Source organism: Verticillium nonalfalfae, assembly GCF_003724135.2.
Source record: "Verticillium nonalfalfae strain VnAa140/NRRL 66861 chromosome Unknown scaffold_224, whole genome shotgun sequence".
Taxonomy (NCBI): Eukaryota; Fungi; Ascomycota; class Sordariomycetes; order Glomerellales; family Plectosphaerellaceae; genus Verticillium; species Verticillium nonalfalfae.
In genome coordinates this window covers 1-21,898 of record NW_021167449.1, presented here as the reverse complement: position 1 = coordinate 21,898, position 21,898 = coordinate 1, and the positions used below count along the sequence as shown (strand labels likewise).

At 58.1% G+C, this 21,898-nt stretch overlaps 6 protein-coding genes across 6 annotated transcripts; 4 read left to right on the top strand and 2 right to left on the bottom strand.

The window, feature by feature from the left end:
- Positions 1-89: 89 nt before the first annotated feature.
- D7B24_004067 (uncharacterized protein) lies at positions 90-6,406 on the bottom strand (the record flags this gene model as incomplete). The annotated part of the gene is made up of 10 exons (XM_028638244.1): positions 90-841; positions 898-1,499; positions 1,552-1,697; positions 1,751-2,410; positions 2,461-2,588; positions 2,639-3,104; positions 3,155-3,343; positions 3,421-4,352; positions 5,316-6,088; positions 6,144-6,406. 10 exons carry the CDS (start codon positions 6,404-6,406, stop codon positions 90-92), a joined length of 4,911 nt encoding a protein of 1,636 aa, XP_028490401.1.
- Positions 6,407-7,013: 607 nt separating this feature from the next.
- On the top strand, positions 7,014-8,098 carry D7B24_004066 (uncharacterized protein; the record flags this gene model as incomplete). The annotated part of the gene is made up of 4 exons (XM_028638243.1): positions 7,014-7,056; positions 7,109-7,641; positions 7,703-7,952; positions 8,007-8,098. 4 exons carry the CDS (start codon positions 7,014-7,016, stop codon positions 8,096-8,098), a joined length of 918 nt encoding a protein of 305 aa, XP_028490400.1.
- A 283-nt stretch (positions 8,099-8,381) lies between these two features.
- MAK3 (N-alpha-acetyltransferase mak3) lies at positions 8,382-8,985 on the bottom strand (the record flags this gene model as incomplete). Its single annotated transcript, XM_028638242.1, has 2 exons — positions 8,382-8,762; positions 8,821-8,985. The coding sequence occupies 2 exons, from the start codon at positions 8,983-8,985 to the stop codon at positions 8,382-8,384; spliced, it is 546 nt and encodes a 181-aa protein (XP_028490399.1).
- A 1,145-nt stretch (positions 8,986-10,130) lies between these two features.
- On the top strand, positions 10,131-12,161 carry D7B24_004064 (uncharacterized protein; the record flags this gene model as incomplete). The annotated part of the gene is made up of 2 exons (XM_028638241.1): positions 10,131-10,493; positions 10,587-12,161. 2 exons carry the CDS (start codon positions 10,131-10,133, stop codon positions 12,159-12,161), a joined length of 1,938 nt encoding a protein of 645 aa, XP_028490398.1.
- A 643-nt stretch (positions 12,162-12,804) lies between these two features.
- On the top strand, positions 12,805-14,466 carry D7B24_004063 (uncharacterized protein; the record flags this gene model as incomplete). Its single annotated transcript, XM_028638240.1, has 3 exons — positions 12,805-12,859; positions 12,949-13,481; positions 13,582-14,466. 3 exons carry the CDS (start codon positions 12,805-12,807, stop codon positions 14,464-14,466), a joined length of 1,473 nt encoding a protein of 490 aa, XP_028490397.1.
- Positions 14,467-17,854: 3,388 nt separating this feature from the next.
- On the top strand, positions 17,855-20,816 carry D7B24_004062 (uncharacterized protein; the record flags this gene model as incomplete). The annotated part of the gene is made up of 3 exons (XM_028638239.1): positions 17,855-18,467; positions 18,558-19,383; positions 19,439-20,816. 3 exons carry the CDS (start codon positions 17,855-17,857, stop codon positions 20,814-20,816), a joined length of 2,817 nt encoding a protein of 938 aa, XP_028490396.1.
- Between the last annotated feature and the right edge of the window lie 1,082 nt (positions 20,817-21,898).

Below are 21,898 nucleotides of genomic sequence, written 5' to 3'. Positions count from 1 at the left end.
CTTTCCTGTCCCGTGCTGATCCTGTTGCCTCCTGCTGCCCTCCCCCGCGCGCGAGTGTGCAACCGCCCCCCCTTCTCATGAGTGAGCCCTTACGCGTCGAACAAGTTGGCGAGCCCAATGAGGCTATCGTCGGCGACGCCCGTCGATGGCTGGCCCTTGGACCCCGCCTCGTCCGCGGGCGTCATAAACTCCTGCGCCATCTTGCTGCGCGCCGGCTTCTTCTGCACAGCCGGCAGCCCGCTCTTGGGCAGTTTGTGCATCTCGGCCATGCTCACGCCCTTGACGTCCTTCAAAAGATGCAGCACGAGCGCCCGCTGTTGGCGCGACCCGGAGCTGGGCTTCTGCGCAAACTCCCCGAGCTTCTCAAAGTCTTTGAACTTGACGCCTGGGATGCTGAGGAGGAAGTTCTTCGGCGAATCCGTCAGCGTCATGTAGTGGACCACGATCGCCGCGATGAGCGACGCGAGATCCTTCTGCAAGTCAACAAAGTACGGCTCGTGGAAGGATGTCACGCAGGCCTCGAGCACCTGTGTTGAGATGTATTCGCGAATCTGCGTGGCCCTCTCATGGTCGATGGCCGTCGTGTCGAGCCAGGGATCCGCGCCGCCGTCCTGTTGTGTGTGGCCATCGCCGCCTGCAGCTGTGACATCGGACGACTGGAAGTCGGGCACGATCGATCGGAAGACACGCAGAATAATGTTGCAGCACCTCCCATCTCTCATTCGGATAGCGTGCGTGCTGAACAGAAGAAGAGGCTCGACGATGCTGGAGTGCATGAGACAGAACTTTCTCAGCGTCGGGTATCGTTTGGGAGGATCCTGTGGCCGCAGCGGCGCGGGGTCTGCACGAGTGTCAGCACGAAAGACCCAAGGTCAGTGTACACACGGCAATACTTACTTCGCTTCGTTGGGTCAAGGAAATCGGCGACCATGATGACTGCCGTGTGAGTGACCTGCCGCAGGATGCTCTCCGACTTCATCTCCTCGGTCAGGTCGTCGCTTCCGACGTCAATCTTCTGCTGGTCCTCGAGCCTCTTCCATTCGGAACTGATCTTCGCGTCCATCTGTCGGAAGCAATTCGCCAGGAGCGGCGGCAGGAAGTGCTCGCGCTGTTCCAGTGGACAATCGTCCACCAGGTATCTCGTCAGGTTGAGCAGATTGATCTGTTGATGGGCAGACAGGTGGACTGCGTTCTGGAACAACGCTTCGGCGAGGGGGCTTGGCAGTTCGCCAAAGCCGTAAAAGTACGTCTCGAGCCGGCTCATGCAGTAAATAATCGCATAGCATGTCTCTCGCACGAACCGCACCGAGCCTCTGATGGTCGATGCAAGACCTTCCAGCGTCCCTTTCCTATCCGTTACGCGAGCGTAGAACTCGTCTTTGCTGCCTTCCGAGATGCCTGCCTGCCAAAAGCGATCGCTGAGCACCCGCTTGACGACGGTGCCCATCTCATTGGGAAATTCGGGCCAGTTGTCGGGGTTGTGCGAAGCATGGGCATGGCTGCAAGGTCAGTTGTGTGTCGACGCTGTGGACTGGCTCGAGATATACGTACCTGAGGAATTGCAGAAGATCAGGCAAGATGGCCTGGAAGGCTTCGTTATTCCAGAGCCTGTATGATGCCTGGAAGGGCTGGGAAGACTTCTCCAGCTTTTCGACCGAGTAAGACAAGAAAGATTTGGTCGGTCGGAGGGGTAGCATCTGCAGCATGTTAGCACCAATCGGACAGCAGACAGGGCATTCCATGGACATACCTTTTGCCTGTCTTCGAGCTCCGCCTGCAGAGCAAGGCCTTCAGCATCCAGCTCGCACGCGCCCCAGTCGCTAACAGTATGAGCTCCGTGATTCCTGAGATAGGCCTTCGCTTTGTCTAGCGCCATCAGCTCACAGAAGCCAGAGTATGACGAAAGGGCTTGCTTGAGCTCGGGGTTCTGCCACTGAGCCTTGATTGGCTCGATAAAGCCTTCCAATCGCTGCATCTGGACCTGGGGGTCAATGTTGCTCGCCCTGTGAACGATGATGAACAGAAATGTTTGATATGCAATCTGTCGCTTCTCGTCGAGCGTCCCCGAGGTGACCATGTCACGGACCCGCGTCTCGACTTGATCATAAACAGCAAGCAGATGATCGGGGACCTTGGATGCTAGCCTCTGCAGTTCGAACATGCTTTCAGACTGGAAGTCCTTGATGGCCTCGTTAAAGGCACGGTGTTCCGGCTGGGGCGCCGGCCACGTCATTAGGATGTGCTCTAGGACCTTCAGCATGAACTGAGGTCTCTTATCGAGTGCTGATGTTGACATGAGGACCAGGATTTGCAGTACTCTCTTGCGAATCATTGGGTCTTCGAAGTTCATATCCAGAAGCCTGTGACACCAAGATTCGAGGCCGTCCTCGAGGCTCGATCGTTGTTGATCCTAGACCACATCAGCACCAAGCATAATTCTTCCACTATCATGTCACTCACATAATCGGGATTGCCGCGTTGGATTGGGTTGGCCCTCCACTTCATGTAGCCCTTGTTGGCTGCATCGATTACGGTCAAGTGGGCATCGGCGCGTAGAACAGGCATGGAATGCTTCGCGTATGCGGCGACTGTGGGCGTTAGCAGGTCTCTCACTCAGGCAGTAGTGCAGGGCGCGTACCATTCAGGCTCGGCTGTCCATCGTACAGATGGTGCAGCACCTGCTCGGTTTGGCCTAGGATGTGCGAGATGGCGTCGGACGGCTTCAGCTGGACAATTGCCTCGATGACTTGCATACTGTAGCGACGGTAGTTGCCTAGGAAAGCATGCCTCTCGGGCATAGTGTCTGTGTCCTCCATGAGGAACAGATAGGTGGCATCTTGCGTGTCTTCGGGCAGGTTCTCGTATCTGATGAGCCTCGAACCGCACAGCTCAAGCAGAGGCCCAATGAGCTGTGAGTTGGCAGAGCTTTGCCCGATTAACCTGTTGTTCAGGAGACGGGTCCACGTTACGAGCACAGGGATGGACACAATGAGGCTCTGGCTTTGCGCTACAACAACGAGAAGATTCAGGAAACCATCGATATCTGATCCCGTGGGGACGACGGAGAATTTGCGATCAAGATAATTTCCAAGTAAGGACAGCATCTGAAAGAGTCAGTACGGAATTCTCCATCGAAATCTGCTGTCACACGAACCTCGGAGAATTTCTTCGCGAACTGGTATTTGTCGTCGTCGATATCTTCGGCGTCGACCACCGACCAGTTGAAGAGCTCCTTGAGCAGTCCGACCGACGCCTGCTCGTACATGGGCGCCACCAGCTCTGCGAACTCCTCATCGTAAAAGTCATCGCGTGAATAAAGGGCATGCAAGACCTCCAGAGCTCCCTGCACCAACATGTTAGCAAAGCTCCCCCCAAGATGGCAGCAGCAGCGCTCGGCCACCAAGAGCTAAGGGGCCATACCTTTTGGACAGACACTTGGGAAGCAGCAAGCGCTCTGGAGGCGACGGGGACGACTTTCGAGGCCGCCGTGCCCTTGGGTATCGTGCACGGCATTAACGTGCTGAGGACGGAGAGCGCCTTCACGGCGCAGGAACGCACTTCGCTGTTGCCGTTGATGTCGCCGTTGAGACATTGCTCGAGCAGAGTCACCAACCGCACCAGCCAACCCTCGTCACCGTACCGCACCTCGGGGGCTGGGTTGCGGTTCTTGATCGCCTCGGCCAGCACAGCGGTGGGCGTGGTGATTTCTGTCCAACCTTTGCAAAGGACCCCCTGCCTCATGGCCACCACGACGTCATCGCCAAAGAAGGTCTCGTAGCCCAGCGTCTCGAGAACCGTCATGACGAGCTCCTTGTGTACGGCCGAGTCGGGCACCTGCCAAAGCTGAACCAGCAGCTCGTCCATGTCCATCCACTCGGTGCCCCACGACCTTTTTGCCACCTCTACCCAGAGCTGGGCCGTCTTGTTTCTGATGTACAACGGATCGGCTTGCGAGATGCCCTGGCACAGCTCCAGCATCCACCCCCTGAGGGTCGAGGCCTGTTCGGTGGTGTAGTCGGCCCACTTGTGCTTGATGGCATTATCGAGAAGCGAGAGCGCATAGTGTCGGACCACGGCGGGCTGCGACTTGTTCGAGGCCAGGGTGTAGCCGTGGAAGGGGGCTTCGTCGACGGCCTTGACGTTTTCGAGGAACTCTTGCGCCTCCCTCCGAGCTTCGTTGGCTGAGTAGGGGGCGTGTACGACCTCGAGGGCCTGGTGAATCTGGGAGAGGATATCGACCTCCCCGCCGTTTGACGAGCCGATGCCGGCAGCGCCATTGGGATGCGCCGAGGCCATGATAGACGGAGCAAGACGACCCTCGATCGGGAGCTCTGGGTCGAACGTGATGATGCCTCCTCGAAGATATCAGATCGATCGCATGCGGTTCGGGGGTCGGGTTGCTGTAGGGAGGGGAAGGGCGGGGGATGAGTCTAGTGTTTGTTGTTGGATTTGGAGAACAACGGCAGTGAGCTGACTAGGGGTCGAGATTTGGGGCGGGAGACAACAAAAATGGTGGGGGTCTTTGGGTTAAGATATGTTAGGCAGCGCGAGCTGCAGCACACAGAAAGGGCGACTACTGCGAACAAGCTGTAGAGAAGATCAGATCGAAGCTGGGAGAAGGCAGTGAACAGACCAGGTGAGAGGTGAAGCGTGAAGCGTGAAGTGTCAAGCAAATAATTCGCCCCAGGGATCTGGACCCAGGCAGGCAGACCGAGCTTCCAGGGAGGTGAGGTAATGTACGGTAAGGTCCTTAGCCACGAATTGAAAGGCACTCGGACCCGACCTGAATATGGAAGTGGGCGCACATGCATGGATGCCAGAAACCTGACGCCCGGGCCTGACAGCCCCGGGGCCTGGGCCTGCGAGGTAAACCCTCCCTTGACGCGGCCATGACCGAAGGTACCCAGCCCAGTGGGGACACTGTAAAGTACAGTACTGCTCCAGGCGGCAGGGCCCTGATAAGATCTGTCACTGGCCAGTCCCTACTCAAGTAGGTAGGTACAGTAGGTAGGGTTGTAGCATAGGGACGCAAAATCAACAAGACGCATCAGAACAGTGAATTTGTTGCAGAGTTGTTATCTTCTACCCTCACGAAACATCTCAGCTTGTCTCAAATCTCCACAAACACAGCAGTTTATCGTAGAAGCTTGTAGACACGCAGACCAGTGGTTGTGAGCTGACACCAGTCCCTGGCACGAAATCACTGCCATAGTTCATGCTCTTGTGCTCCTCAAACCGACAAAGCACCTTGATATCCCAATTCTGACCATCCAGAGAGCCTCTTACCTCCAGCACCCTCGCTCCTGCATGCATACATGAAGCCAGGACCGTGGCGTGCCATTCGTCTTCCTCCTGGCGCGCTTGTATCAGCTTCAGCCTCCACACACCGCCTCCCAGATATTCTTCGGCTACGCGGCTGTACTTGCGAGCTCCGTAGGTCTTGCGAGGCGAGTGAACCGCGAGAATGCGGAACGTGTCGTCGTAGCTTCCCGTGAGCACGATCCTGGACCCATCGTGAAGATGGCAAGACGTCGGCAGGATGGCCGTCACGCCTGCATCATGCGCATCCAGCTTGAGGGGCGGAAATAGGAGGCCGAATCGGCTCTCTTCGCTTAGTCCCGTGGCGCCCAAGGCGACGTATCGAAGGGCGGAATCATCACCTCCCGAGTACACCGTGAGGTCATCCTCTGTTCGTCCATCCTCGTCGGAAGCTGTAGGCGGGGTGAACGCGACAGTCCAGGCCTCGAGTGAGTGGGTAAGGACAGGGTACGGGTCATCCTGAATTATTTTCCAGTCATCGTCAAGGCGCACAAGGCAGACGTCATTCGATGATGTCGTGACAGCAAGGACCTTGGGGTCTGACGGGTGCCAGGCGAGAGACAGGAAAAGGACACCGTCAGGGGTATCAGGGAATGTGCTCGTCGCGATGTGCTTCAGCGGCGAGGACTCGTCAGATGTTGGGTCCAGTCGCATAATAGCGAGCGTGCCTGTGCTGGATGCCACTGCTAGAATGTCTTGCTTGCCAACGATGGGGCAGAAGTGAAGGTCCAGGATCGCAGATGGCTGTGAGACTACCTGGACATGATGCCTTTGTCCGGTGTCAGCAACATGTAGGATGATAGGAGCTTGAGCGAGAGTCTTACATCGTTGCATCCACGAGCTTGAACACGACGAGGGTGCCATTGCGATTCTGCGTCTTCTTTGCCGCGGTCACCTCTCCGTGCTCGAAAGAACTCTCGTCGTCTTCGGAGGCATCGGGCTTTGTTTCCACCTTGTCGTCCTTCTGCAAGTTATAGGTTCCGACAACGAAGTAGGAGGGGTGCGTCTGGGAAAACTCGACACAGCTCGGCGGCAAGTCCAGCACGATACTTTGGGTTGAAGCGATTGTCTGGCCTTCGTCACTCATTCTGTAGAGTGCCCCAGCCGCCTGTGCTGGACTGTATGAAATGGATTTCTTGTGAGTTGGGATTGTGGAGGATGAGGTTTATTCATGCTCGCCTTTGAATTGACACTACCATCTCCTTGATTCTAAAATGTGCGGGCCGGCCCGCCACCAGTATCGTATCGTCCCAATTCGACAAGCACCTGCGCCATGCCGCAAACCCAACTCGTTCCAGTTGACAAACAACCGCACGGAGGGGTTGTATCAAAAAGCAAACGCCCATAGAAAGTACATGGGTCGATTTGCTGAAAAGCAATACCCCTGCTCAACGTCATGAGTGTCATGGGGAGGGATCTAGTGGCGGGACCACGGCAAGTACCTGCCCACCTACCACTTGCCTCCTCTACAAGGCTTGCTTTCTCGTCACCCTGCACAAACTTGTCGAATAGCCTTCACCTGCATATCTTTTACACACGATACTCTCTATTTGTTTTCAGCGGCACGTATTACGCACCACGAGATTTGTCTGTCGTATCAACACTTGCAAAACAACCCGTCCAACGCGTAACTTGGTGCTCAAATACTGTGCTTGACACTGACCCCGAACACTTTCAGGATCTCGACAACCTAAATGGCACCACAGATTCTTTACGACTCAGAGTCGGATTTTTACGGTATCACTGCGTCCTCTACATTATCCCGGAACCGCGAAGCTGACACTGCCAGGTGACGATGACATCGTAGCCGAGCTCCAGGCTCGCGTCGACGACTTCGACGTCCACGAGTGGCATCAGGCTCACCAGGACCGAGCCCACCTCAGCCCCATGCCGGCCAGGAAGAAGTTGAAAACCGCATCCAAACTGCACAATCCCTACGCCGGCGTTCCCTACGCCTGGCAGCTGACCGAGACGATTGACGACTTCCTCTCGCGCCTGCCCCCGGCGACAACGGAAGCCTCGGGTGAGGTGCCCTGGATCTTTGTTTGCAATCCTTACATCTCTCGTAAGGCGAGGCCGGATGCGCAGAGCCGGAACAGCAGGGGCAATGAGGATGAGGCGCCGGAGGAGGAGGGGACGCAGCTGGCCAGGGCTGTGGAAGGAGGCACTGAAAGGCTGCATATCCTCACAAGCTTTCTAGGAGGACTGGAATTGACGGCAAAAACAAAGACAGTCAAGACGAGGGAAGCCAACAAGGAAAGGAAGGCGGCTGTGGAAGATGTCTTGAAGCTGGCACATGCTTGCCGTGTGCGGTCTGGCAAGGTAGGACACAACGCCTCCATGCATGATCAGTGAGCTGAGCACGAGGCTGACTCGACCCTAGTGGATGCTCTTCTGCGATCCAGAGGTGGTCAACGAAGTTTGGGGTCTGGTTGCTAAAGCTACTGCCAACAATGAGCTGGGGATCGCTGCAAAGGTCGCGCCGAGATCCGACGATACGGGCCGTAAAGAGCGGCTCATCTGCGTCTACACGGCCGACTTTCGGGACATGGCTGATGTCACCAGGGTTCTGCGAGGGCTGCAGGACCTGGGAGTCGTCGAGACGATGAAAAAGGCGATATACTACAAGCCAGGTTCGTGGGCGGAGCCCCCAAACCTGACGACGAAAGCTGACAGCGAGAATCCAGATGCTTTTACCTACATTGGCATTGCAGGAGGAAACAGCTGGGGTCTCAAGGCGTCAATCTACAATTCAAACGAGGTAACGGCGCAGATTTGAGAAGCACGATGGCATGGTGGGACGGGAGTCTCGACTGTGCCACGTGAGTCTGCAAGGGCTGCCATTTGCTGGTGGAAATCTGACATTTCACGGCGAGAAAGCGGAAAATGGGAGCGCCGATGAAAGACAGAATTTGCTTTTGATGACCATGCCGCAGGCCTTCCTAATATGCATCCCAACACCATAAACCCCATGCCCGGCGCAAGAGCAGCACCCCGTGAAACTCGCTCCAGCAGAAGACTGGTGACCTCAAATGATATAAACAATGTAAAAGGAAGCAAAATCAAGAGTATAATTCGTCCGATTCCTCCATGTGTGCATCCGGATCGATAGATTTAAGAAGTAAAACGAGGCGGTAGGCGCTGTTGCCGTTTAGATAGTAGCGGTGAAGCTTCTTGGAGCGCAGAAAGCCGAGACGCTCGTAGAGGCGCACCGCGGGTATGTTGGTCTCTTCCGTCTCGAGCACAATCTCATCTGCGCTCCTCGTGGCCATGGCGTCGATGGCCTTCTTGACGAGGGCCGTGGCTATGCCTTTTCCGCGATGACTTGACGCTACGGCGAGCATGGCGATGTAGCCGCGGCGTGTGGGAGGAGAGTGGGACGAGTGCACCTCGAGCTTGCAGATAATGACACCGACAAGGGACGCGTCAGAGGGGTCGAGGACCTGCGAGAGTTGTCAGTCAACTGCCCGCCGCGGTCTTGTCCAAGGTGGCGTGACGTACCATAAAACACAAGTGGCCCCACTGGCACAGAAAGTAGCGATAGACATATATGCTGTAGGGCTCGCTCAGGTCTTTGGCGATGAGAGAGCGTATGGCGGGGAGGTATTTGCTCTCGAGGCTGTGGTCATACTGAATGTAGTTGAGCTCATCTGTGAGCCCCGCCATCGTCGCACCGGGCGGAGGGTTTCGTGATGGATGGGCGTGGTGTGTGGGCTTGGCGCCTTGGAGACCAGATCACCCGGTCGTCTACGCAATGACCCAGCCAGGACGGGATGTGCACAGAAGGAGGTTGAGGTCGACGGTAGGAATGGCGTTCAGAAAACCACATCCAGGGTCCAAGGCGGGGGCTTCTAAATGAGTTGCAGCCGACTGCCCGAGTTGGAAAGAAGGTCCGGCCGGTGCTGGCCCTACGTTGCTGTCCTGGATCCAATGCGAACGTGGGTCTTCGGAGGCGACTATGCAGATGTGTTGCGCCAACCAAAAGGAGGGAGATAAAGCCCTGTTTGCGTTTTCAATGGGCGATCACATGCAGTCGATAGTACAACGTCAATGTATTTCGAGGGTTGAGGCTGCGCGGCTGACGGAACATGACGGGTGAGGTTGGACTGAATTACAGCTACGCGAAAGCCCCTCCACTCCCTGGCAGCGGCCCAGGGGCCCCCTAGAGAGGGCAGAGTGGGGTTGGCTCAGTTCCACCTCGACTTGACAGCACCAGCAGTGAAGCTCGACGCCGCTTGCGAGATCTGCAAAGCGCCTGGTCATGGACACCAAGGCACATCTCCGTACGGTACCTAAGGATCACCTAAGTAGCATCGGCTGCACAGGATAGAAGACAAGACAAACACCAACCATGCAGAACTCGGACGAATATATCCGATCGATGTCTGTTGACAGCTCGGAGGTGTAGCTCTCGGCCGCCACCATGTTGACGTCACTGTCTTTGAAGCGTGACAGCTCCTTTTCCAAGAGTGACGGTCGAGTCCCCTCCGCCACGAGGAGGAACACCACAACACAGACCCCAGGTGCAACAGGGGGACCTCGAGCAATACCTTGCAGCATCTCGCGACAGGGAATCCACTGCCCGGGAGCTCTGTACTCTGGGCCATCGTAGCCAGAAGTACCGGCAGCAGCTAGCGCGCGCCTCGATTTTTTCCCGTTCCATGTGATACCACGTGCATGGGCCATCCAAGGTATCCCGCCGTCTCCGACAGGTCCCAGCTGCGGCTCACGAGACTTTCTTCAACTCCAAGCCGGCAGCCTCAGCGCCATTTACACACCCGGCTGTCCCAGGAACGACACCCGGCGCCGCCATGCCGCGACAGCCCCAACCCTCGGAACTCAGGCGGCGCATGCCGCCGAGTCAACCCTCCGACAGTGCCCTCAGCAATCCATCCGAAAGCGAGGCACCACCCACACCGCCGGCCGCTGGTCAAGAGGACAACCACACGACCGTTGAACACGTCCATATCGTCGAGCATATCGACAAACCGAAGACGAGGAAACGACGCTCCACCGCCATTTTCCTCCTCGGCAGTCTCTTCGGCCTCGTCGCCGCCGGCTTCTTCGCGAAGAGCAACGACCTCATCGACTTTCCTGAGCTCGGCGAGTTCAGCGTCGACAGCCTTTTCGATGCCCTGCCCGCCGGCCTCGTCGCCGATATGCGCGACCTCGTGGTATGTTTGCCTTTGTCCCTCACTCTTCGATACACCGCATTTTTCGACACGGCAAGTCAAAGAGTGCCCTCGTGTTGACGATACGGCCGACAGAAAGGAGAACGCGATTTCGTCGACAGCTACGATGCCTTTGCCGTCGGCCTACAGGCGCGGTCCGAAGGCCTCTCAGCCCACCATCCCATGATCATGGTGCCCGGCGTCATCTCGACGGGACTCGAGTCCTGGGGCACCGCCAATGTCTCCCGGCCATACTTTCGCAAGCGTCTCTGGGGCAGCTGGAGCATGATGCGCGCTCTCGTCATGGACAAGGACAACTGGAAGAGGCACATCATGCTCGACAAGCAGACGGGTCTCGATCCCCCGAACATCAAGCTACGGGCGGCGCAGGGGTTCGATGCGACCGACTTCTTCATCACGGGCTACTGGATCTGGAACAAGATTTTTGAAAACCTTGCCTCGATCGGCTACGACCCGTCCAACTCGTTCACTGCTGCGTACGACTGGCGGCTGGCATACCCTCACCTCGAGATCCGAGACCAGTACTTCACGCGCCTCAAGAACCACATTGAGACGGCCTTTGAAGCATCCGGCGGCAAGAAAGCCGTCCTCGTGTCGCACAGCATGGGCGGGCAGGTTGTCTTCTACTTCTTTCACTGGGTGGCCTCTGACCTGGGCGGCCGTGGCGGCGACGACTGGGTCGACCGCTACGTCGAGTCCTGGATCAACGTCAGCGGGTGCATGCTAGGTGCCGTCAAGGACCTGACGGCCGTGCTGTCGGGTGAGATGCGAGACACGGCGCAGCTCAACGCCTTTGCCGTCTACGGTCTCGAGAAGTTCCTCAGCAAGGACGAGAGGGCCGAGCTTTTCCGAGCGATGCCTGGCATCTCATCGATGCTTCCGCTCGGCGGCAACGCCGTCTGGGGCAACGGTACGTGGGCGCCTGACGACCTGCCGGGGCAGAACCACACGTTTGGTACGGTGCTCAACTTCAGGGAGGGCCTGAACTGGACGACACCGGAGAAGAACCTGACGGTCGACGATTCGCTGCAGTACCTCTGGAACACGACAGAGACGTGGTACCAGGACCTCGTCAGGGAGAGCTACTCTCACGGCGTGGCCCACACGGAGGCCGAAGTCGAGGCGAACGAGAAGGACCCCCGAAAGTGGATCAACCCGCTCGAGACGAGGCTGCCGCTGGCGCCCAACCTCAAAATCTACTGCTTCTACGGCGTGGGCAAGCCCACGGAGCGCGGCTACTACTACAGGTCGCCGGAGATGCCGTCGATGACGAACCTCAACATCACCATTGACACGGCGCTGATCGAGGGCGAGGTCGACCACGGCGTCGTCATGGGCGAGGGCGACGGAACGGTCAACCTGCTCAGCACGGGGTACATGTGCAATCGCGGCTGGGGCCTCAAGCGGTACAACCCGGCGGGCGCCAAGATCACCGTCGTCGAGATGCCGCACGAGCCCGACCGCTTCAGTCCCAGGGGCGGGCCCAAAACGGCGGACCACGTCGACATTCTCGGCCGCCAGAACCTCAACGAGCTCATTCTGCGGGTCGCCGCCGGCAAGGGCCACACCATTACCGATTACGTTGTCAGCGACATCCACAAGTATGCCGACCAGGTCAAGGTGTACGAGGAAGGCGAAGAGCGTGATTAGGCGAGCGTATATTTTTTTCTTTTTGTGGCGAGGCTCGACGAGCTGCGCTGGCGGTGTTGTGCTTCTTGTTTCTGCTTCTGGGCGTTTGGCGGGTGGCAGCCATGTCGGGGCCAACGGGGAGGGGAGTATGACGATGACGGTTGGTGTACTGCATGACGTGCGTTTGCGATGATTCCCATAGATGATAGATACGAGTCAGACGGATGAACTTATTGTGCACTGAGTCGAAATGATCGCGAGCCGGCCGTCTTGTCGGCGTCTTGGTCGATGCAGCTGGCTGTCGGAAGGACGCCATCGGTATGGGCCTGTCGGGAACGGTGTTACCGTATCCGGGGGGACATCGCTGGAAACGCCGCCGAGAGAGTCTCTACAGCCTTCCCTGTAGCTTTGACGTAAGGTTGGTAGCGTCCAGGCGTTGGATCCACCCCACCCCGCTCCGCTGCCCGCCACTCCAGCCTCTCTCGCCTTCTCCCAATGCCTGCTGCTGCTGCTGCTTCTACTGCTGCTGCTACTACTGTTCCAACAAACCAGCCCTCCGAGAGACCACACCTGTTCACTTCATACCCCGCGGCCCGACGACAGTGATGTGAGAGATACACACCATATACCGCTGGTCATTGTTCTTCTTCAGTTGCGGGCAACCATGGCTGACTACGATGTGTACCAATCCCTCGAGACGGAGCAGGAATTCTTCGAAGGTGCGTCTCTGTCGTGTTCCCTCTCTGCTTCCTCTTTGCCCTTCTCTGCGCCAGGAGTGTTGCGTCCGCCGACTGACCGACGTCGACAGAACTCGACGATGTGGTCGGCACCCAATACCAGTCCCACGACCTGATAGACGAGACGCTGCGCTCCTGGCTCTACCTCGCCTCCATGTTCCGCGACAAGTTTTGCGACGCCGAGGACGACATTGCCGCCTGCGCCCAGAAGCTGCTCGCGAGCCAGCTCTTCGTCGACAACAGGGACTACGTGCGCACCCAGATCATCTTCAGCCTGCTGCAGGAGGACGAGCCCAACAGCCTCTACCTCATCACCTGCTTTCTGCTGCTCGACGGCCGCGCCGACGAGGCCACCTTTACGCGTATGGTCGAGGAGGCCTGCTTCCCGCGCCTGCTCGAGCTCATCAACGGCCGCAAGGACCGCGATCCCAGGCTGCATCGCCTCTTGCTGGAGCTCATGTACGAGATGTCGCGCATCGAGCGCCTGCGCACCGAGGATCTCTTGCAGATTGATGACGGGTTCATCAACTATCTGTTTCAGATCATCGAGGAGCTGTCCAACGATGTTCACGACCCGTACCACTATCCGATCATTCGCGTCCTCGTATGTCCCCTTCCGGCCTGTCTATATGCCTCTCCATGCCCCCGATATGCTGCCTTTCCTCGCATCATATTTTTCCCACGATCCCAGCTGACCCTCGCAGCTCGTGCTCAACGAACAGTACATGCTCTCCTCGACCAACATCGGCACCGACCCTCTCGCGCCCTCGGCCCCTCTGACGAACAGAGTCATCAAGTGTCTGAGCCTCCATGGCGACAGCTTTCGGACCTTTGGCGAGAACATCATCCTGCTGCTGAACCGCGAGACGGAAACGAGCCAGCAGCTCCTCATTCTCAAGCTGCTGTACCTCCTCTTCACGACGAAAGCGACGCACGAGTACTTCTATACCAACGACCTCAAGGTCCTCCTCGACGTCATCATCCGCAACCTCATGGACCTCCCGGACGAGAAGGCCTCGTTGCGCCACACGTACCTGCGCGTCCTCTACCCGCTGCTCGCCCACACGCAGCTGAGCCACCCGCCGCACTACAAGCGCGACGAGGTCCACAAGGTCCTGCGCATCCTCGGCGGCTTTGGCAACTCGCACTTTGCCCCCGCCGACGAGACGACTGTGCGCCTCGTCGAGCGCGTGTCCAAAGTCAAGTGGCTCGCCGCGCCGGACGAAGACGCTGCCGCAGCGGCGTCCGGCGAGGCAGAGGTGGCGCGCAAGTTCCTCGGCATCAGCCTCTCGCCGTCGCAGACTGCCAGCAGCATCAGCGTCGTCGACGTCGCGGCCGTCATGGAGAAGCCGGGCGTGCAGACGCCGAGTCGCCGGGCCGAGGCTGGCGGCGAGGCGGCGGCGGCGGCGGCGGGCACGGCGGCGGCCAAGAGGATACGGCCCGAGGTGCCGCGGCACAGGCACGGCTTGCCGTTCGCGGGCATCGTCACCGGCAAGAAGACGCCGCCCAAGGCGCCGCCGCCGAGACGCCATGCCAAGCTGAGGATCGTAGAGACGCCGCCGGATGGCGGGCCTGCTTCGGACGTGTGACCTGCGAGAAGAGGGGAGAATGGGGACTGCAATACGAGGGATCGTTCTCTCAGGGAATGACAGGGGCAGAGAAATCAATGCCGAGAAGTGGGAATTTGCTCTTTTTTTTTGGTCTTTTGATGGCACGGCGCTTGGGTCGTGGAAGTCATTGGCGCATAGCGAGGCGTTGGGGGACCATGTCCGCGTCCCCCTGTTTCTACACAGTTGACGAAAACGGCAGATACCAATGGGAGCATGATTATATTATCAATCTGCCGCGCGCCCTGGCGTTGTTTGCTGATGTGTGCCGGCTTACCCCTTGTCGAATGGTAGGGTATCTTGAGAATGTTGAAAAGATTTGGGGGTGGTAGATGTTTTGCTATCGAGTCGGCGAATGGATTTTGGCACGAGCTTTACTGAGCTTGGCTTGCGGCTTGCCCTGGTCTTTGGCTGGCGCATTTTGCCTGTACGCTCCTTCGACACATCACTGTGCTGTGAGTTTTGGCATCTAGCAAGATATCCAGCAAAGCCGACATGGCATAGGAACACACAGGTACGCTCTGTGAAGACACCATCGTGCTATGACTTTGGGTGTATCCTAGCAGATGTCGACTGCAACGTGTGGAAGATGGATAGTGTTTGTTTCTTCTTTTCCCCTGCTTCAAGAAGGAGCTTCATGTTTATAAGAGTTATGTCTACAACCATGTACAGATGAGTGACCATGTGCTCATTGGTATTAATTGATATTGTTAACTCGTGTAGGTCCATACTCTGAAGAACTGGCCAAAAACCATATCATGATTCATACACCAAACGATCTACTTGCACCCTCACTCCATAACGATGTATCAATTGACTGTCTAGAACGGACGAAATGTGGCCGCAAAACACTCACACCTCCCTGCCCAACTGCAGCATACGACCATGTATTTTGTACGGGCGACGAGGTGCAGAGCCTCACCGGCATAGGCATAACAGTGGCTATAACTAGTAGAGTGGCGCGTCAGGGGGTGCGGCTCACTTCTCGCTGCCTTCTTCCATACGTTCTGGCCACACAAGGGCAAACCGCAGCTATAAGCCGACTCTCACGGGATCGATTTAGGCTTCTGACTAGACGTATCATGGGATTGCACTGCATTTTGACCGCCGGCCGGCAAGCGAAAAAAGTTACGGCATCTCCCGTGGTACTCGTGCTACCCTGCAACACGCGTACTTAGTAGCTGGTCCCCTCGTCATCGAACACAGAACCCCCTCCAGACCCGCAAAGACCTGAAGCAACGGGGCATCGATCATCAGGGCACACTGCCAGGATGAGGATGAGCGATTTCGGTTCCTTGGAACAAGAAGCCCCTTCCCCCCAGGCTAACGCTCGGGACATTGCGATGGACTCGTGCTACTGTGGCCTCCAGGCGAGCGAGCAGAGCGACTCGGACCAGGAGGCCGCCCGGAAGCTACAGTTGGCTACAAAAAGCATGTCGCTCGCGGGATGCGCAGGCGTGCATGTGACATGGCGGGCGGGCGGGCGGGGTTACGGCGCCGCGCCACGTACTCGGGCAGTACGTGGTGCGTGAGACGCGTATCGCAATCACAAGAGACACACCGGCGGCGGCCCGACCAAAGGTCAGACCTGTCTGCTCCAGGGGGGATTCGGAGGGGTAACGAGGCCGTGGGGAAGAAGGGAAGCAGTAGATCTGCTGGAGGAGGGCGCCAAGTGGAACGGGAGATCTGTCTGCCGTGCTAGTTAGTCTGCTCGCCTCCCCTGTAGCTGCCGAGTCCGAGTTGCCTGTGCGCCAGGTTTTTGTTTCCCTCTATGTGGTGGCATTGGTATCGTGCAAAGCTGATTAGGATAGTGATTGTCGGCTCGGGGCAAGGGTCATGTCGATGTGCTCACGATTTTCGACGGCAGTTCGGTGTTCCCGAGTGGCAGCGTCGGCGCTGCCAGGTTCACGGATAGCGCTAGCAGGCCGCGAAATCCTGTGGGGCGAGGTTCTCTGCTGGATGATGATGCATGCTGCAACAGGGTAGGGAACAAGACGAAGCTGAAGCTGCTCGACGGAAAGTTCGGGTCGCGTCGATGCCGGATAGAGGGAGAATCGGCAGTGTGGTAGCAATGGAACGTCTTGTCACCCATGGCGAGTGGCTCGCACGACCGAGGTGTACGGCGTGGTCGACGGGCTGGCTACGTCATACCAGAAGTTGGCGGGGACCTTTCCAGAGGCGTGGCACCTGGGCAGAGCATGCAGCAATGGCTGCATTCGCCGGATGGTGGAGCGGCACGCGTTGTTTCTTTTTTTCTTCACTTTGGTCTTTTTTCTTCCCTTTGGTTGAGCTATTTCTGTTGTGAAGCTGCCTGCACGTTCGGCCATGTTAGATGGTTTGCTCCCGTCGGTACGAAGGTGGCTACTCCAAGCTCTGCGCCGTGGTGTGCTCTTGCTGTGCTGCGCCCTGGACCTGTCCCCCGAGGCCCTACGAAATCTGGGGCAGGGACCTACCTAGGTACCTAAGACAGGGGAGCGCGCCGTCGCCTGTGCCCACTTGCGCGTCCCTGGCCGTCAGGTTGCCCAAGGGACCCCCCCCTCCAACGATGATGTGCGCAGGGTTCCATTGACCTTGTCATCTCCAGCCGTGGGCCTGTTTGTTGCCTGCCTGCCTGCTTTGCCTGCTGTTGCTGTCTTCCCGTTCCCGCTCATCTAAACGGCTTGGCTATATGCGTACATGCCTCCGCAGCTTGACTCTGCCTTCTTTTTAAACAAACCTAACCTCCTCCACCCACCCTCTTCCATCACCAGAAACCGACAAAACTACTGAGTCGACGATAGCCTCAATTCCTGACCCGTCCATCCCGATTCTCCCTTCGGCATCCCCCTCATTCCACCATTCTCGCGCCGAGCGCCGCCCAGCAGCTAGCGAATCCACACCCAGCTAGCACCAACCTCGACTCGGGCTTCACAGCTGCGTTACCCAATTACCCAACCAGACGTCTCCGCATTGGGCTACCATCTGGAACATCGACACCACACTAGCCTCACCTCGCTGCCCATTGCCAGCCTATGACCGCATTGGTCTGATCACCCCCTTCAGCGCCCTCCTGTCCTACCTTACCTTACCAGTACAGCTCTGGCCTGTCTCGACTCACTGACCAGCTGCTGGCCTTGGCCTCCCTGAAGGGTAGGTCGGTACCTCGTCCAACCCCATTCAACCATTCCCCCCCCTTACCTTTGCGGCGGACGGGAACAGCGAGCCAGCAACCCACCCCCCTCTAGCCGACCTTCCGTCGTCATCGTCATTACCTTGGCCGTGGGTTGCGTCAGAATTTCCCAATACACCCTGCGACCGACAGCTCTGGTGTCTTGTCTCGTCTCAACCTGACTTTTTAAACTAGTGCAGTCCAGTCCCTACGCCCGTCGCCATGGCCTCCTCCCATGCCACCACCACCACCAGTGCTGGCTACCCGAACCCAAACCCAGATCCTACTCAAAACCTTGCATATCCCCCTCCACCTTCGCATACGGCGCGCACTCCTGCTGCCCTGCATTTCGACGCCTTTGACGCACCAGCCAACGGCCACGGCCACGATCCATACTCTGCCCATCTCCGTCAAAACACCCTCGCCAACGCTCACACATCGCATCCCATATACTCACAGCAAGCCGCCAGCTCCTTGGCTGTGCCATCATCAAATCACGGCCGCTTCACCGAGGAATGGGACGCCAGCCAGCGCGGCAGCAGCATTATTGACGGCCACACTGCCAACAACATGCAGCGCTCCAACTCGTACGCGTCCAACAGCGGCGAGGACCACCTCAGCCTTCCCAGCCGTGGGAACACTCTGAAGAAGAAGAGCTCGCTGCGCAGAAATGCCAGTCTGAAGCGCAGCGGCAGCCGGCGCAGCATGAACGCCGGCAGCGTGCGCAGCCTGGCCCTGCAATCGACCTCGGACCCAGACGAGGCGCACAGCGCTTTCCACTGTCCCGTCCCTACCACCGGCAACCCGACCGAAGTCCTGGCCAACAGGTTCCAGTGTAAGTGAAAAGCCAAAGCACGCGCCGTGGCAGAACGCGTAGCCCGGCACGCAGCCCCTCAGCGTTTCGCCTTGACTGACAGTGGCACAGCATGGCGCAAGGTGCTCAAGGATCTGATTGCCTATTATCGCGAGATCCAAAGCCACTATGAGACCAAGGCCAAGTCCCTTGTCAAGCTCGCCAATGTCGCCAACAACATCTCTACCCCTCCCGGCTTCCTAGCCTCAGGCGGTCTCGTGGATGCCATGGAAATCCTGCGCGTCTACCACAAGAACTCCATCGTCGAGGCGAACAAGGCCAAAGAGATCGAGGAGGACGTCATCCTGGCCCTGACAGGTCTCCGCAGTGACTTGCACCAGAAGATCAAGGAGATCAAGAGCTTGTCGGGCGACTTCAAGAACTCAGTTGAGAAGGAGATGGACGCCACGCGCAAACTGGTCAAGTCTCTGCAAGAGACCATTGGCCAGAGCGACGCGGATCCTGCCTCCGCGACCGGCAAGCAGGACCCCTACCTCCTGCGTCTCGCGGTCGACCGGCAGGTGGAGCGCCAGATCGATGAGGAGAACTACCTGCACCAGGCGTACCTGAACCTGGAGGCATCCGGCCGGGAGCTCGAGTCCATCGTCGTCGGCGAGATCCAAAAGGCCTACAACGCCTATGCTGGCATTCTCAAGCGCGAGTCTGACGCCGCGTACAACGCCATTGACGAGCTCCGCATCGGCCCCATTGCCATGCCCAAGGACACCGAGTGGACTCACTTTGTCCAGAAGGACGACCACTTTGTCGACCCCGAGATTCCGGTGCGGTCTGCCCACCAGATCCACTATCCTGGTCAAGATCACCTCACCTGCCAGGAGATCCGCGCAGGCCTTTTGGAGCGCAAGAGCAAGTACTTGAAGAGCTATACAGCTGGCTGGTGAGTGCCATTCCCGCGTGTCATTCTCCCGGCTCCGCCCACTAACTTTCACCAGGTATGTACTTTCTCCGACTCATCTCCACGAGTTCAAATCAGCGGATAAGGCGCAAGCGCCCGTCATGTCATTGTACCTCCCAGAACAGAAACTAGGTTCCCACTCCAGCGAAGGAGGCTCGTCCAACAAGTTCATCCTCAAGGGTCGCCAGGCCGGCTCGATGCACCGCGGCCACACCTGGGTCTTCCGCGCCGAAACCCACGACACCATGATGGCATGGTACGAAGATGTCAAGGCGCTCACCGAAAAGACGCCGCAAGAGCGAAGCGACTTTGTTCGCCACACCCGCAGCCTCAGCCAGTCCTCGCGACGATCGGTCAGCAGCGACGGCGTCGTCGACGAGGAAGATGACGAGCCGTTCTCGGCCGACACAGTAGTCGCGGCGGAAACGGGCTCGAAAACAGACATCCGCCGTCCTCAACCAGGTGGGCGGTTTCCATCCGATATACAAGTCAATGCGCAGCGAGGCTTACAGGCTCCTCTCTCGCCGTCTAGTATGAGTTCAGGATTTGAGAACCAAGGTCCGGGTCAAGACCAGGTTGCCGCGGCCGGCGTGCTGCCTGTGGGTGTTGGCGCTCTCGGCGACAAGAACGACTCGCGGGAGTCTCACCAGGGGTACGGAAACACTGATCGTGCTCTCATGGACGACGCGCCCTCGCATGCCACGATCGTTAGCCAACAGGCCCGCGAGGATGGTATCAACCCTTACACCAACGAACCGGCCCGAGACTCGCAGATGGTGCCCGACTATGACAACAACCAGTACTTCAACCAGTCCCAGACGCAAAACTACGTCGTCCCCGTCGCTGGCGTTCAGCGTTCGTCGAGCCAGCGCTCCCAGCGGTCTCAGCGCTCCCAGACGCAGTCAAGCCAGACGAATCAAAACCCCGGCGTCATCGCACCCCTTGTCGTAGGCGGCGACGTGCAGCACCACACTTCAGAATCTCAAGATCGCTCGCTGGAGACCCCTGGCGGCAACGGCCAGTACGGCCAGTGGATGAACGGACACAGCGACGGCCAGCACATTGATGGCGTCCAGCCTGTGTCCTCGCAGGTTGCTCACCAGCCTGCGTACCAGGCGGCCAACGTCCATGACACTCGCGACGTGAGCGGCAAGCCCGTCTTTGTGGCTGCCGGCCACCGAAACGACTGGAACGGACAGTTCCAGCAGCAACCCGAGAACAATGCCACCGACGGGTCTCTGACGAGCCCGACGCAGGCCAACGCCAACTACACCCTCGCTCAGCCCCAGCCCGTGCGACCCACGTCGACCAACATGCGGACCGACAGCGTGCCCACCATTTCCAATCTTCACGTCCCAGGCGAATATCCCAAGGCGACCCCTACCACCGAGTCGTTCGACAAGCGCCTCGCCTAGTTTTCTTGTCCGTTTGCAAGTTGGCGCGCACACAGCTAGAACATGCGCATGGTTTTCTTTGCGTTGATGGGAATTTATACTGACACACGCTTCTCTTTCTCTCCTTGGCTTTTTTCTCTTGGTGGGTGCAAATAAAGAATGGGGCGACTGGGACGGACACGGCGGAAATGGAAACGGAAAGGACCAGGAGCTTGAGATGGGAGGGGGGTTATGACCATACTGCTCAGGATCGCAGGGCAGGGGCAACTTATTCGTTGGTTCTGGTCACGAGATGCGCGGATGTCACTGCGGTGCCTGCGCTGGCGGATGGTGTTTTGGCTTTTTGCAGCTTCGTTTTTTGTTTAGTCTTCTTCAGTCTTTCGTTCATGCCATGCTCAACATGTTTGCTCTATGTACAGCGAAGTGCCGGTCGTGAAACAACGTCATTTGTAAATCTGGGTGCAGAAGCTGTGCCGTTTGCGTCAGAAGAAGGCCCACCAGACTCTTCCATCGCCCGCCTCCCCCTTCGGCTGTCATTGGCCTGGTCCTTGTGGGAAGGCCAGGCACTCACATACGGAGGGAGGCGTGCATCAAGGCAGAGAGGAGCGTACCGACAAGGCAAGGTGAAATCGAGTTCGATAGTCATGGTGCATACACAGCCCCCCCCCTTTCGGACCCGGCCCCCTTTGATATCTGACATTGGAAAGAACAAGAAAAACAACCCGAAAACGCCAATAGTTTTCCTACTCCAGAACACAACACACACGGGAGAGAGAAGGAACCTCGCTCCCTCTCCTTTGCGGGCCGGGGAGGTTTCACGCCGCTGTAGCAGCCAACAGGAAGACGGGGAGATTCCTTGTCCCTCCCCCCTCCCCCCTCCCACAGACGTCGTGGCCCTCGGAAAAAAAGAGCAGTCGCCGCCCGTCAGTCATCAAAGCCTTAGTATCCTCCTCCCCTGCTGAAGCCGCCGCGTCCCCTGCCGCCGCCCCTCGGCGCGCCGCCGCGACCGCCAAAGCCGCCGCCGCCGCCGCCGCCGCGACCACCAAAGCCGCTGCCGCCACGACCGCCGCTGAAGCCGCCGCGTCCACCCCTCGGCGCACCGC